Below are 15587 nucleotides of genomic sequence, written 5' to 3'. Positions count from 1 at the left end.
GGTATAGCTTTGTGAAGGAAACTACTTCATGTCAAGGGAGGGGAGATCTCCAGAATTGGACTCTCAAAAATCCATAAATGCCCTGTGGTATTTTCACTTTCAATTATGTTTTTAATATCTTTATTTTTTAAATTGTATTTTCAAATGATTTTCCCCTATATTTGTATTTGCATCTACTTTATGGTCATAGAAATGCTTATTTGGGCCTGGCCACCATTCTTCTTGATTAGGCTCAACTTGATTAGACCGGACTATTTATTAAACTTTTCCAATAGTTTTTATTGAATGGAATATCATTAACAATATTTAAATAGTATTTCAAATATTCTATTTCATTCACTTCTGCTTCTACTTTATTATTTCCATTTTCCCCTAATATCTGGATTTTTCATATTTTGACCTAGTTTTTAAAATGGGCTTTACACACACACACACATACACACACACTTACACAACCCTACTTATCTTTGCATATATTCCCCCCAAATGCATTTAAGACTATGACTGTCACTCTAAATGTTTGTTAAGTTGCATCTCATAGGTTTTACTATGTGGTCTTATAATTGTAATATATTTTAGTATTTTAAACATTATGTAATTAAGTTATTTGGAAGTGAGTTATTCAACAAAATAAGGGAAGGTAGGTGACTAGGTAACTTTATATTGTTACTTTTAAATGTTATTTCTTTGTGGTCACAGAAAATGATCTGTTGGCCTTCCACATTTGAAAATTGTGAGACCTCCATTGTGGTAAAATAACTGGTCAATTAAGTCAATATTCTATGTGGACATAGATTTTTTAATTCTTTGAATTCTCAGAAAAAAAAATTCTGTTCCCTTTTATATTGAAATATATTTTTAAAATTTCATTTTGTTTTAAATAAATTATATTTACCTTATCTTCTTGAAATAATACCTATTATTTAACTATATATTCCCAATATTTTTTCTCAATTTCTAATGACATTATACCCTTTTTTATGAATTAATGTTTCATCTTTTTTTTAAGATCCTAGCTTTACCTTCAGCTTAAAAATCACGTCACAACAAATAATTTAATTAAAAAGCATACTAATTTCAAAAGAATTTCTCTGGTGAAGAAGCAACAGGATCTACAAAAGGTATAAAACAAATCTTACCTGTGCAGTCTGGTTCAGGATCCCATTTACCATTTATGCAAACTGTTTGCATGTATTTCTGTTTCCCAAAACATCTGTAATTTATTGTGGTATTATGATTAAATTCATAAAGATGTGATCGGAACATCACTTTGGTATAAAGCTTTGAACGTTTACACATCTTAAGTTGGTCTGTTGCTATAAAAAATTAAAACATTCAAGCAATAAAAACATTGAACAGAAGCTGAGCAGTTACCCAATATCTAAAATATTAGTAATATAATTAAATTATGTTTGATACTGTTAATATCACAACAAATTATTCTGATCTTATTTCATAAAATGGAATAAGCAAAGGAAACAAAATTGTGTACACCATTTTTTTTTTTTTTAATTTGTGACTACTGAGACATGTTGTTTTCAGAAGAATATGTCAGAAAATCTTCTGGAAAATGAATTCCAATATGAGTTCACCTGACCCAGGAGTTTTAACTGCAGGACAGTTTGATGGAACTACAGGTAGCCTATTTTTTAAAGACTCTGAAAAAGTACAGATACTTGATTGCTTTCCACCAAACCATGTTAAACAAACATCTTCGAAACATTTAAATAAATAAAAAAGGTAATGCTTAAGTGATTTCTGGAAAGTATAGTATTAGTAAGGCTAGACATGTCTAATGGTCCTCAAGTTTCAATTACTCCCACATTTCAGGCACTTGGCAAAGACCTGATTCAGCAAGTCAGAGTATGTCAAAGGGAATAACTCACCAATAACACCATTGAGCTTTAGGACATTAACTTCTAATAGGCCCCGTTTTTTGTCTAGGGAGGCTCATTGTTAGATCCACCTCATTTCTCCCACAAATGTCTAGATCATTATGAACCCCTATCCTTTGTATGTTAAAGGATGGTATAATGAGAATTAGAAGCATGATGCATCCTAAGCTACTTCTCTGTTTTATAAATGTTTTTTCTCCAGCAAATCCTACTTCAATTTATAATGTGTGGTGTTAGTGGTTGGGGGCGTCTGTATTCTTGCATAAAATTTGGTGGCTATGAAGATACACACCCAAACCTTACTCTAACTTAGTCTGGGCCTACCTGCAGGTGGAAGATAATTCTTCCCAGTAGTTCATCACTAATGGCCAGTGACCAGGCATCTGCCATCCCCCCAAAGGTGTAACAGTTATAGTATGTCCATCAGTAGAAGTGGCTGAGCCAGCTGATATTCCCAAAGTCCAAGAGATAAAGGTAGATGAGAGCTATCTGCTCAAGATTCTGGAATGAAAACAGCAGCAGAGTCTGCCAGTCTTTAAAGTTTAAGATTAAAGATTTTAATGTATTTTGGTTGTTAGAGCTAAGATAAAAGAAACCTGCCATGATTTGAGACCTCAGGAAAAATCTTTGCAAATGCTTATGCATTAAGACTGAAGGTCCAGGCACTGCTAGAATTCGAAGAAGCAGAGCATCAAGCCTGATGGACTGAACGAACTACCTGGAATGGATTTCATAACTTCTATGAAGAAAGCATGCAAACTAATCAGAAAATTTGTAAGGGTGTTATAAAAATTATGGGGAGAGAAAGAGCAGGGATCAGGCCTAGCGCTGGTCCTTCACTCGTGCTTTAAGGGGAGACGATAAACACCAGAACTTAAAAGAACTTAGGATGAGTTTATACGGCTAACAGACTTCAAAGTGAGTCAGAAGGTCATTCCAGAGGTTATGCCTATGCAATTCTCAGTAGAATCTCTTTCTTTATTCCTTCTTTATTTTCTTTTAAATGTTACATTAAAAAAATATGAGGTCCCCGTATACCCCCCACCACATACATGCCACCCCTAGTAGAATCTCTTTGACTGCCAAAGTAGATACTCCCCCACATGGCGGGGCTCCTGAGGGCTCCTGGAGACATCCAGACACTATAGTCAAGGCAGATAGCTCAGGAGTTTGGTGCCTTGTCAGCAGGGCCTACTTTGGAAATTATGCTCCCCCTTTGGACTTAGTTGTGGTTTCCCTACACATGGCTCTTCTGCCCCTTCTATTTGAACCTATAATTAGTACTAGGGTTGATAGGTGTACATCCAAGAGACTAAACTCTTTGGGCTGTCCATGTGCCAGCTGGGCCCTGAATCTCAACAGAGTTGCAACACCTACTCTCCAGTTCATTGGATTCACCCAGGACAATGACAATCCCAAGGAACTGAGCGAGTCTACAACTGCAAGTAAGAGAGTCCCATCCATTTGCCCCATGGGATCTAAGCCCCCTCTCAATTAGAGGTGGAGTAGGCATCAACATCCTAGAATCCTCAGTATTGGGGAATGAATGATGGACTAGAGTAGACTTACTGGTATTCTACTATAGACCTATTGTAATTCTAGCAATGGAAGAACTTCTATCATTGATGTGGAGGCAGTGGCCACTGGAGGTTTTGAGGGGAGGGAGAGGAGAAACAGGTGTAATATGGGTGCATTTTGGGGACTTGGGAATTGTCCTGAATGACATTGCAATGACAGATACAGGCCATTATATATCTTGTCATAACTGTACAAAATTGTACAGGAGAAAGCGTAAACTACAATGTAAACTATAATCCACGCTTAGTGGCAAGGTTCCAAAATGTATTCATCAATTGTAAAGAATGTACTACACTAATGAAGGATGTTGTTAAGGGGGAAAAATGTGGGAGTGTAGGAAGCAGGCCATATGGGAGTCCCCTATATTTTTATGTAACATTTCTGTAATCTAAATATCTTTAAATATATATTTAAAAAAAAAGAAAACTCAGGGCCCATGATTATTATTTCTGAGTCATGCTGAGATAAAAACCGAGGTAAAGCAATGAAATAAGAGAAATTAATTTATAATTATTTGTAGAAATAAAATATTCAAATTCAAAATTAGGACTAATACAGGAATTTGGCTAGGTTGCCAGAAATAAAATCACTATACACAATTAAATTATATTTTTATATATACAAAGTATAATTATTCAAATATATAAATTAATAGAAGATTTCATTCACATTTTCATTGTTTCTTAAAGAAATTGGGATAAAAACTTACATTAAAAATATTTTTGGAAAGTGAATTTGGCTCAATGGATAGAGCATCCACCTACCACATGGGAGGTCCAGGGTTCAAACCCAGGGCCTCCTAACCCATGTGGTGAGTTGGCCCACGTGCAGGGCTGATGGGTGCTAGGAGTGCCATGCCACGCAGGGGTGTCCCCCACGTAGGGGAGCCCCACACACAAGGAGTGCACCCTATAAAGAAAGCCACCCAGTACAAAAAAAATGCAGCCTGCCCAGGAGTGGTGCCACACACACAGAGAGCTGACGTAGCAAGATGACACAATAAAAACAGACACAGATTCCCGGTTCCACTGACAAGAATATAAACGGACACAGAAGAACACAGCCAATGGACAGAGAGAGTAGACAACTGGGGGGGGGGGGCAGTGGGTAGGGGGAAAACAAATATAAAATAACTCTAAAAAAATATATTTTCAATGAGAAATTTATAGAACCATATGGAAAAGTATAATATGAGACCCAAATAAACAGATAGAGGTATTCATGCAAGGAAGAGTCGATTTTAGTGGAAAGTCAATATCAGTAAAATTCTAATTCTAGCCAAATTTACAAATCTCATACAATCCCAATAAAAATTGAATTGGAATTATCATGGAAATTGATTTTAAAACACAAGTGGATTAGGACACCTTAAAAAGCCAAGACAATTCTAATAATTAAATTATAGCTCTTATAAAAATGTTATAAAAATAATAATTTTGTCATATTAGTACAAGAATTAATAGACAAACAGGTTAAGGGAATAGAATATATAATCCAGAAGTAGATCTATTTATAAACAGGATGTTAGTAAATGGCATGTGGGATATTAAATATTGGTAGAAATAGGACAGACAATTCACTAAAAGGTATTGATACAGATTTCCATAAGGAGGGGGAAAAAACTCTTAGAGAGATTAAAGAAATAGATATTGGTAACAAAATCATAATGCTTAAAAAAATAGAGTATCTTTATTTAAAAAATGAAGCGTTTCCTAAACAAGACATTCACACATAAACATACCACATACAAGCACACAAAAAGGAAGATTTATAAATGGATCTACAACAAAGCCTTCTGAATGAAAATGAAATTATAAAAAATTATAAGAAAGTAAATATAATTAAAAATACTTGCAATACAAATATAAAAGGATTCCATTTAAAACTCAAGTATATTTAAAAGCAATAAGAAAATACAAAAGGATAGAAAAAGTTCACTGTACAGAAGAGAAAATCCTAGCTGCTATTTGTACAGAAACTCAATTATCTGTTACTCAGAAAAAAACTAAGTAAATATGGGACAATGGTTTTGACCCATCAGACTGGCAACAATTCAAAAAATATCAAGTGGAAGCAAAGAGAGAGGTAAAGTTCTTTGTATATTTGGCAGTACTTTGCAAATTTGCATCCTCTATACCTCACGACCCAGTAATTCCACTCCTAGGGATAAACTACAGGAAATGCCTCAAGCATGTCTTTATACCAGGACAAAAATATATATCCATTATTAATAGGGTAATGAAAATTTAAAATGTACTTTCTTAAGGTGGGCTCAACACAGCAGAATTATAATGCTGAAGGGAAAAACGCTTTCCACATTAGTGAATATTCAATGGTTTTATGTAAGTTTTTACAAAAAGCACATAAATCTCATCCTACTTTTTTCCATGGATCCATGTGTGCATACAGAAAAATTCAAAGTAGAGTGTAAAGTAAAATTTCTACTCATAATTAAGATTGTCTCTTTATGGGTAAAGAGAAGAATGGATACTTCTATTTTTTCTCCCATGTTTGTATTTCGATGATTTATTTTATTATTAATAAAAGGGATGGCTAAAGTAAAATCATGTTTTATTCATCTTCATATGCTCTACATTGGCTCAGTTCCTGGTAATTACAGGTATATTTGTTTTATTGCAGTTGGCTTTATTGTACCTCACAGATATTATGGTTTGTTTGTTTTCCCTACAAATTGAAGATTTGCGGCAACCAAAAGGGGATATATTAAAAGACAATGGCTAGGAGATTTCAAAGGGAATCGGAAGATCACTCCAGAGGTTACACTTCTACATATCTCAGGAGGATCTCACTGTTGGCCACAGTAAACAGTGCCTCAAGCAGGAGTGCCTCTGGGGGCTCTAGATACATCTAGACCCTATAGGCAGGGCAGACAACCCAGGAAATCAGCACATAGGAATATATAATAACTCATCTCTCCCAGTGTATCAGTTAGCCTCATTTCTAATTTTCCTACACATGGTTCTTTAGCCCCATTTGTTTGAACCTATGATTAGCACTATACCCATTAAATATATGTCCCAGAGACTTAAGTCTTCCAGCTGTTCATATGCCAGTTGAGCCCTGAACCACTGCAGAGTTGCAGCTAACACTTACTCTCCAGTTCATCAGACTCACCATGGACAACTAACAAAAGGATGATGATGGACAACACCCAACCCAAGAAGCAGAGAGTATCTGCAACTGCAAGCAAGGCAGTTCCATTTGCCCCTTGGGATCTGAGACCCCTCTCAATCGTAAGCAGAGTGGGCATCACCATTCCAAAATCCTCACTGTAGAGGAATGAACAAATGTAAGGGGAGAATGCAACTATGGCCTAAAGTAGACATATTATTATTCTAGTAATGGAAGGACTTGTAACACTGATATAAACACAGTGGTCACTAGAGGTTCTGAGGAGAGGGAGAGGGAAGAATAGGTGTAACATGGGGCATTTTTGACACACTGGAATTGTTCTGTGTGATATTGCAATGACAAACACAAGTCATTATACCTTTTGTTAAAATCTATGAAATTGTGCAGTATAAAGTGCAAACTAAGAAGCTGCTAATGTCAGTCAAAATGCTAAGTGCTTTACTCGTATTATCACATTTAAATTTTTAACAATCCTATGAGTTAAGTATGTTAATATTTGTCCCAATTTTGATGAAGAAATTAAGGATTGGTAGTTTAAAAGTCACTCATTTTGAGAAGCAGGGCTAAGATTCAAATTGCTGCAGTCTGACTTCAGAACCCATGAGCTGAAGCAAATAACATTAAAATAATCAATTTTAGATTATTTTTCTCTACTTTTTCCCAAATTCTGAAACAAAATTGGATAAAATGACCTCAGCTATGTCTTCTTATCTAGTCCTTTTCTGCGACTAGAACTGATTTTGATTGAGGAAGAGAGATGGGGACAGGTTGAGACACTAATTCAGCTAAAATGTCTTGCAAAGCCTATATAAATTACCCATGTCTGCAACAAAACCTATGACCAACAGAAGGTAGAGTGTGCAAATGTGAGACAAAGAAGAAAACTGACACCAAATGGACCAAGTCCTAGGTGAGGAGCCTATGGAATGGCAACCAACAATAATTCCAAAAAGATTTTAGCATTACAGTTGCTGCTTTGCATAGAGGTTACTACAATAAAGGAAGTGAATTCATTAAAACTAAAAGAAAGAAAGAAAGAAAAAAAGAGTTACTATTCTAAATCTTAAGGCCCTGAATTAAGCATTGGGTCCATGTAAACAAACCCTGGTATCCTGATATAGTATAAATGGGAAGAAAGACACCAATTAATTACAAGATAATGTGATAAGTATTATAATAAATGTATACACAGATAACACAGTAGAGAGAACATATTCTACTTGAGTTTCAAGATGGGGAAGAGTTTGTTGAAAATGAACCATGTAAGCTCTCAGATAGGAGTTAAATTTGAGTTGAGTCTTGAATAGGAGATTCACATGTTATTAAAGTACGGACAGATGTTGCAGAAAGTATGCCAAGCACAAGACAAGGCATAAAGGTCTAAAAGAACATGGCATGTCCCAGAACTAAAGGAAAATCAGTCTGCATAGCTCCATCATGTGGTGATGTTAAGTGGTATATAAGTGACTCTCCTAAAGCAGAGTTTCCAAACTTTCTTGGTTTACATTATCTTTAGTGTTGCAGTAATTTTTCACAGTACTTCTAGTGAAAGGAAATCCTTCATAGCTCAGTTTATTAAGTAATACATTTCTTACTCCTAGCAACTTTATGCCTGATGGGTACCAGTATATGTTGGTATAAATATATTTATCCATTTAAAAAATGTAAAGCATCAATATCAAATTGAGAAGTGTATTCTTACCAACACATTTAGGAAGCTGAGTCCACACTCCACTAACACAGGTAATCCTTTTATTTCCAATCATTGTATATGCATTTGTGCACTTCAACTCCAGTGAATCTCCATGGCGGAAGGGAGGAACAGAGGGCAGGACATAGCCGTGGTTGAGTTTAGGTATATCTTCACATGTTTTCACTTGTTCTAGGTAAATTTAATAAAAAAAAATGTTTAAAATATTCTAAACATCTTTACATATGTATTTATAGATAAGTACAAAGTAAAAGTAACTGTTCATGTTTAGATATGAATATGGTGTTACCAACACAAGTGGGCAAAGTTGTCCATTCTCCATCCATACATTGTATTTTATTAGGTCCCTTCATTAGAAAACTGGGATTACAATCATATTCCACCACTTCACTGTGTCCATATTCTTCTTTCCTTATGAACTTAATTTTCCCATTGGGGAGCTGAGGAGGTGGACCACACGATTGTACTTGCCCTATTATAGAGAAATTGTGTAAATAATGGTTAAATGATCCCTAAATTATAAAACTAACAAAATGTGGAGTTATCAATTTGGTATACTAGAATTAAAGTACATTTATACTACACTCCTATTTTTTTTGGTGTATTTTTACAGTATACTCTTTGATTTAAGAAAACTGAATGATTTATGCAATCAATTACTAAGAACCATATATCCCATCTCATTCTCAGTTAAAATACTATCTTTGTCATTTTTTTTGGTCTGTATCAGATTATAGATGCAATATAAGCTGCACTGAAATATATAGACATTAATATAAAAATCTTATTCTTGTTATATTAATTACAAAATAAATACTGACCTTTACATGTTGGAAAATTAGGTGACCATCCAAATTGGTAGCACTGAATTGAATCTGGTCCAACTCTTATAAGTTTTTGTCTGCAGGAAAATTTCAACACATCTCCAACTTTGTATTTTTCTTGCTTTGGATATGCATTTACATTTTCTTCTAAAAGTGGAAGAGGGCATTCTATTTCTAAAAAATGAAATTAAAGTAAATGAACATATGTGAACATGAAATTTTCATTACAAAAATAAATTTAATATATGCTATATAAAAATAAAATTCAGGGGCTGCATATATATACTCACATGAAAAAAGTTAAAAATTTATTATTTACTCCCAATAAACATATGGAAGGTAAAATTAAAGTGAAATAATCTCTTCAGGATTTTAATAGACATGTCCTGAGATGTTATTTGTAAAGAAAAGTTATTTAATTTGGATTGACTTTTGTTAATTATTTGTTTATAGAATAAAATATGAAAGTTTGCCATATACAACACATGAAAATCATTCTTCAAATAAAAAATATAAATGAAATATATTTAATTATATTTTCCATTAAAATGGTAGTAATGTTTAAAAAGTGGGTTACCTAGAACACCTGAACAAGATATATCTAATACATTTTAAGTGGGAGGGAACAGTAAAAAGCAAATAAGCTCCTCACTTTACAAAATGAGGAAACAAAATATTTCAAATTAAATAACCTCAGAATTATTACTTAAACTAGCTAGTCCTATGTATTATTATCAGTTTAATGGTTAAATATCAGCTTATTTAAACAGATCCCACTGGATTGTGACTCACTCAGCTTCTATAAAAATTGCATCTCTGTATCCTTTTTTTTATTCCAACATTTTGCATGACAATTTTTTTTGGTTGTGTAAATTCTTTTTCTCATCCAACTGTTAAAAAAAATGCCATTGAAAATGACTGATCTTGGCTGATGTAGAGTTTTCAATGCTTTATTCACATATAGTTATTACATGGTGGGGCAGATAGAATAATGGCCCCCAAAGATGTCCACATCCTCATCCTTAAAATTTGGGAATAAATTACCTCACATGACAAAACAGACTTTGTAGATGTGATTAAGTTAAGGATGTTTGAATGGAGACATTATACTGAATTATCTGTGATGACCCAATATAATTACAAAGGTCCTTACAGGATAAAGATGGGTCTAATTTAAGGGCATCAGAATCAGCATATAAGATATGACAACAGAAGCAGAAGGCAGAATGATTTGAGGAAAAGGCCATGATTCTCAACCAAAAATTGTTGATGGCTTCTAAAATCTGGAAAAGGCAAGGACACAAGATTCTTTCTTAGAGCTTCCAGAAGGAACATAGCCCTTGGATACCTTAAATTTAAGACATCTGTCTTCCAGAACTGTAAAATAATAACAACTTCATGTTGTTTTAAGCCATTAACTTTATAGTAATATGGCAATAGGAAATTAATGCATATGAAATAAAACATGCAGCTGTTATTAAGGAAGGGTATGATTTGGTATGACCTGAAGGCATTCTGAGTGGCTTTGAAAACCGAGAGCCTGATTACAGTTTTAGTACAATGAGAGGATAAAGGAGCAAAATATTTAAAGTTGCTGAAGGAACTATAACAAACCATAATTTTAGTAATGTATGCCTAGTTTTGAATTAACTGGAAGTTAGAGTTTGACAAACCTTGAAAATGGCTTTCATTTTAGTCATAAATATGATGTGTGTGGCAAATAAGCAACCTTATTTTCAAAGTGTTAAGTGCTTGTCAAAAATATGTTATTATATTGATGTTTAACTTTGGTTCTTTAAAGCTATCTGGAACATCTTGAATTTTTCATTTCTTGTTCCATGGGAAACATTTCTGCATAGAGCACACACAAAAAGAAATATATTCAGAATTATTTTATCTTGCAGAAGAAAAAAATCCTTACCATAGCACATGGGCAAATGGGACCAGCCACCTTCACCACACACTATGGATCCTGTGGTGCTTCCATCTCTGCTTTCATATCCATCATTGCATTCATAGTCCAATTTGTCATTGAACTTAAACCATCTGGTATTACCTTTCTTTCTGGCATTAACAAATTCTGGCATAACACAATACTCTAAGGCATATTAAAAAAAATCGAGATTTTATTTCTAATGTTACCCCAAGTACACGGCAAGCAGACAAAAACCTCTAAGAATCATTATGTACTAATACGTACCAATAAAATGCTTTTTAGAAAATATCATATTAATAAGTTAGGATTTTATGTACATTTCAGCATATATCAACTCCTGCATAAATTACAAGTATGTACTTTATATATAAACATATATTTATATAGTTACATATTTTAATCTACCTAATACAGTATATACTAATAATATTAAAATAAATACTACTGTGGATATAGATGTGTGTATGTATATGTATTTAAATACATATATGTAGACACATACATACATATATATTTGTAACTCAAGGTATCTAAATCTGAGAACAGACAGTTTATTATCTACAAAGTGTTTTTGGCTTTTTTATTTTTAACAAATCAATATTACTGATACACATTAATAAAGCATAAATCCATCCAAAGTGGACAATAAATGGTATTCAGTGTACTTACATAGTTGTGCATTCATTACTCCAATCATTTTTAGAGCATTTTCATTATTTCAATAAAAATAATAATAATAAACAAAAACTACAAGAACAAACAAAATTCATCACCTCTCAATCTCTCTGGGCTTCCCCTATCCTACATAGCTGCTATTCTGTTTCCTTCTTTCTAGTATATTTGTATTCATATGGCATAAAAAACTGTCTTACATATGCAATATCACCCATATTCATAATTTACATGAGGTTTCACTATGTTATACAGTCCCATGTTACATTGTTTAGCTTTCCTTTCATTAATATACATGATCTTAGACTTATCCTTTCAACCAAGGTCACACCTATATAATAGTTCTGCTAGTTACACATACTGTGCTGTGCTTTCACTATTTCCATTCATTTCCAAAGATTTACAAACAACTTTTTACCAATTCTGCACAGATTAACCCTCAGCTTTACATTCTCGACGCACATTCTATATTCTGTTGACTTATATTCTAATTAATAGCGCCATGAATTTACACAATATATCAGGTTCATAATAGCCCAATCATGCGGTATTTGTCCTTTTTTGTCTGGCTTACTTCACTCAACATAATATCCTCTAGTTTCATCCAAGCTGTCATATGCTTCACAACTTCATTTCTTCTTACTGCTGCATAATTGTGCATGAATAGCCAGCAATAGCAGAGGAAACAGAGAGATTGAGAGGGGAGAAATTTCCTTGTTTATTTATCTGTTTTTTATTATTATTGTTATTGAGATAATGAAAATGTTTTAATAACGATTAAAGTAATGAACACACAACTATATGATTATACCAAATATCATTGATTGTACACTTTGGATAAATGGTATACTTTTTTAATATGTATCAATAAAATTGATTTGTTTAAAAAAATAGGGTGGGTTGGGGGAAAAATACACCCAATGTAAGATAGGGACTATAATTAGTAGTAATATTTTGATGATGCTCTTGCATAGTTTGTAACAAATGTATCATAACAATGCAAGGTGTTGGTGGAGGGATGATGTATGGGACCCATGTATAATGTTATGCATCTTTATTTTGTAAGTTCACAACTTTTACTATACACTTATTGTTTATGAATGTTCATGTATGAATTACATACTTCAATAAAAATATATTAAAAAATATTATACCAAATGGCCCTGGAAGAGGACAGAGAAACCAGAGGACACAGATTTACTGAAATATTCAAGTCTTGCACAACCAAAGTGGATTGGGTGCTGAAGTACAATGATGCAGTTAGTACTAGTCAAGACAGCTCATTATTACAGCTCGTTTTAGAAGAAAATACCCTTCTTTCAGTCTATGCAATGAGCAGTGAGTGGTTGTAATTTATTATAGAAGTCTGCACTTTATGCACTTACTCACTAGTATTATGCTATTAAACTGAAATTTGAATCATGCTGTTGGGAGACTGGTGGTATTTAATTGATGCCTTCTCTGATGTGGGAGTCTACGCTGTACAGTCTCCTTCAAGTATTCTGTCAACCCTGAATGCAAAATTGCCATTTCTTTGCTATTACTTAGATAATTAAATTTCTTAGTGTTTTATAGATTGTGTATTTTTTTGTATCAGTAAAGCAACTCTTTTTTTTTTTAAAGTCATAAAATTGTAAATGTTGGAGAGGATTTAGAGAGATAGGAATGCTTATTCATTGTTGGTGGGAATGTAGAATGGTACAACCACTCTGGAGGACTGTTTGGCAGTTCCTAAGGAAGTTGAATATAGACTTGCCATGTGACCCTGCAATACCATTACTAGGTATATACACAGAAGAATTGAGAGCAGTGACATGAACAGACATCTGCACAACGTTGTTCATAGCAGCATTATTCATGATTGCCAAAAGTTGAAAACAACCCAGGTGCCCAGCTGATGAATGGATAAACGAAATGTAGCTTATACACACAATGGAATATTATGCAGCATTGGGTTTTATAATGGGAAATTTACTTAGGTAAAAAAAAAGGCTTAAAGTCCCAAGGCTGTGAAATGTCCAAATCAAGGCATCATCAGAGGTGTTTTCTCACCAAAATCAGCAACTGTTGATCCTGTTATCTGGCAACGAGGCAAAGCAAGATGGCCGCCAATATCTGCTAAAGTCTCCGCAAGCTCAACATCTTTTGGGACACAGCTCCTGGAGCTCCAGGCATAGGCCTAGGGCATGTCTTCTATCAGGCTGGCTGTGTCATTTTCTTCTTGAGTTCACCTGTGATTTATCAGGCATATGGCTCCTCTCTCCCTGGGCCTCTGCTCCTTGAGCTGCTCCAGCTTCTGTTTTCCTAAGTCCTCTCTCTCACATGGCAGGATAATATAATATGGTGGCTCCCTTATCCTCTCACCTGGCTGGATTAAATAAAGCAAAGCTCTCTTTTCCTGTGTGTGTCTCAGTTTATATCAAACCCAGCAAAGTGCTGAGACTCAACCTGAGTGATACCTCACTAACACAGTCCAGTTGAAAGAGTCTCACACCCATAGGAATGGAATAGTTCACAAACATACTCTTTCTCCTTTGAGATTCATAAAAGAATTTCAAACTGCCACATAGAGCTTCTTAGTTCAGGTTTCCTGAGCCCTAATCTTTAATCTACCAGATGCAGTGAGAACCAGATGTCATCTTGCTTGTGTAATGGCTTTGCACCACAGAAAAAGAAGCACGAAATGGTGACACTTGGAGCTTGTACAGGGTGGCTGGCACATTGGCCCAGAGACCTTTACCCTAAAATGTAAACAAATCTTCTCTGGGAAGGGGAGAGTATGGTCTCTTGGATTTTACTACTCTGGAAAATGAACACATGGCTCCAGGGAGATAAAACTAAGTCTTGGAGCGCTGTACTACCTTCCAAAGCATGTTTGCTATTTAATCATTATTCAGCCAAGCTTGCATGCTCTTTGTTCAGAAAGCCTGGACTGTGCACTAATATGAAAATATTTATGGAGAATTGTCTCCCAAGTACATATTTTTGAAAGTGTATTGAAGCATAAAATAAATGGAGAAGAGTTTACAGATCATAGGGGTATAGTTAAATAAATTATCACAAAATAAGCACACCTATGTAATCACAAACCAGGTAAAATAATACAATAGTAACTCTTTTCTCCAAGTCTCCTATCACCTCTCATAATCACTACCCCTATCATCTGACTTCAAACACAATGGAACAATCTTGCCTATTTTAAAATTTATGTAAGTTGTTTTTTAACCTCATTTTTATATTTTGAGAGTCATTGATGTTTTTGTGATTAGTGGTGGTCTATCACATTATTTTATTTATAAAATATATTCATTTTTATTTAAATTAACTACATATTTTTAAATGATCTAGAGGAATGAGCTAATGGTAACTTGTTATCATGATATAATTACTCAGAAATGAAAAACTATATTTCCTCGCTCATTACATTTCTTTGCTCATATATCAATTCACTAAAAAATTTCATGAACAACATCTTTTACTCTGCTGTTTTACTTCTAGTAAGTGAAAAAATGAAAAGACAACAACAAAAACATATGTTTTTGCAGACCCTGAAATAATATTATGTGTATTTAGGAGTTGTTATATTAAACATATGTCCCAGAGATTTAAATCTTCGGTCTGTTCATGTGCTGACTGAGCCCTGAATCTCACCAGTTGCAGCCAATACTTAATACTCTAGTCTATCTGACTCATCCTGGACAATTAACAAAATGATGATGATGGACAACCCTCATTCCCCAAAATGATGAATATCTACAACTGCAAGCATAACAGTTCCTCCCATCTGCTCCATAACATTTCAGCCCTCTCCCAACCTG

At 34.1% G+C, this 15587-nt stretch overlaps 1 protein-coding gene across 3 annotated transcripts in view; it reads right to left on the bottom strand.

Moving 5' to 3' along the window:
* The window catches only part of CFHR5 (complement factor H related 5), a 46854-nt gene that overhangs the window by 15228 nt on the left and 16039 nt on the right, over positions 1–15587 (bottom strand). For all 3 annotated transcript variants that reach the window (XM_058274910.2, XM_058274911.2, XM_071207631.1), the window contains 5 exons: positions 11083–11259; positions 9159–9335; positions 8627–8809; positions 8329–8508; positions 1140–1316 (listed from right to left, as the gene is read on the bottom strand). In XM_058274910.2, coding sequence (XP_058130893.1) covers positions 1140–1316; positions 8329–8508; positions 8627–8809; positions 9159–9335; positions 11083–11259 — 894 coding nt within the window. The remainder of the gene's footprint in view (positions 1–1139; positions 1317–8328; positions 8509–8626; positions 8810–9158; positions 9336–11082; positions 11260–15587) is intronic.

The sequence above is a fragment of the Dasypus novemcinctus genome, chromosome 13, assembly GCF_030445035.2.
Source record: "Dasypus novemcinctus isolate mDasNov1 chromosome 13, mDasNov1.1.hap2, whole genome shotgun sequence".
In the NCBI taxonomy this organism is placed as follows: Eukaryota; Metazoa; Chordata; class Mammalia; order Cingulata; family Dasypodidae; genus Dasypus; species Dasypus novemcinctus.
The sequence above is the reverse complement of the archived record's forward strand: the minus strand, read 5'-3'. Positions and strand labels throughout refer to the sequence as shown.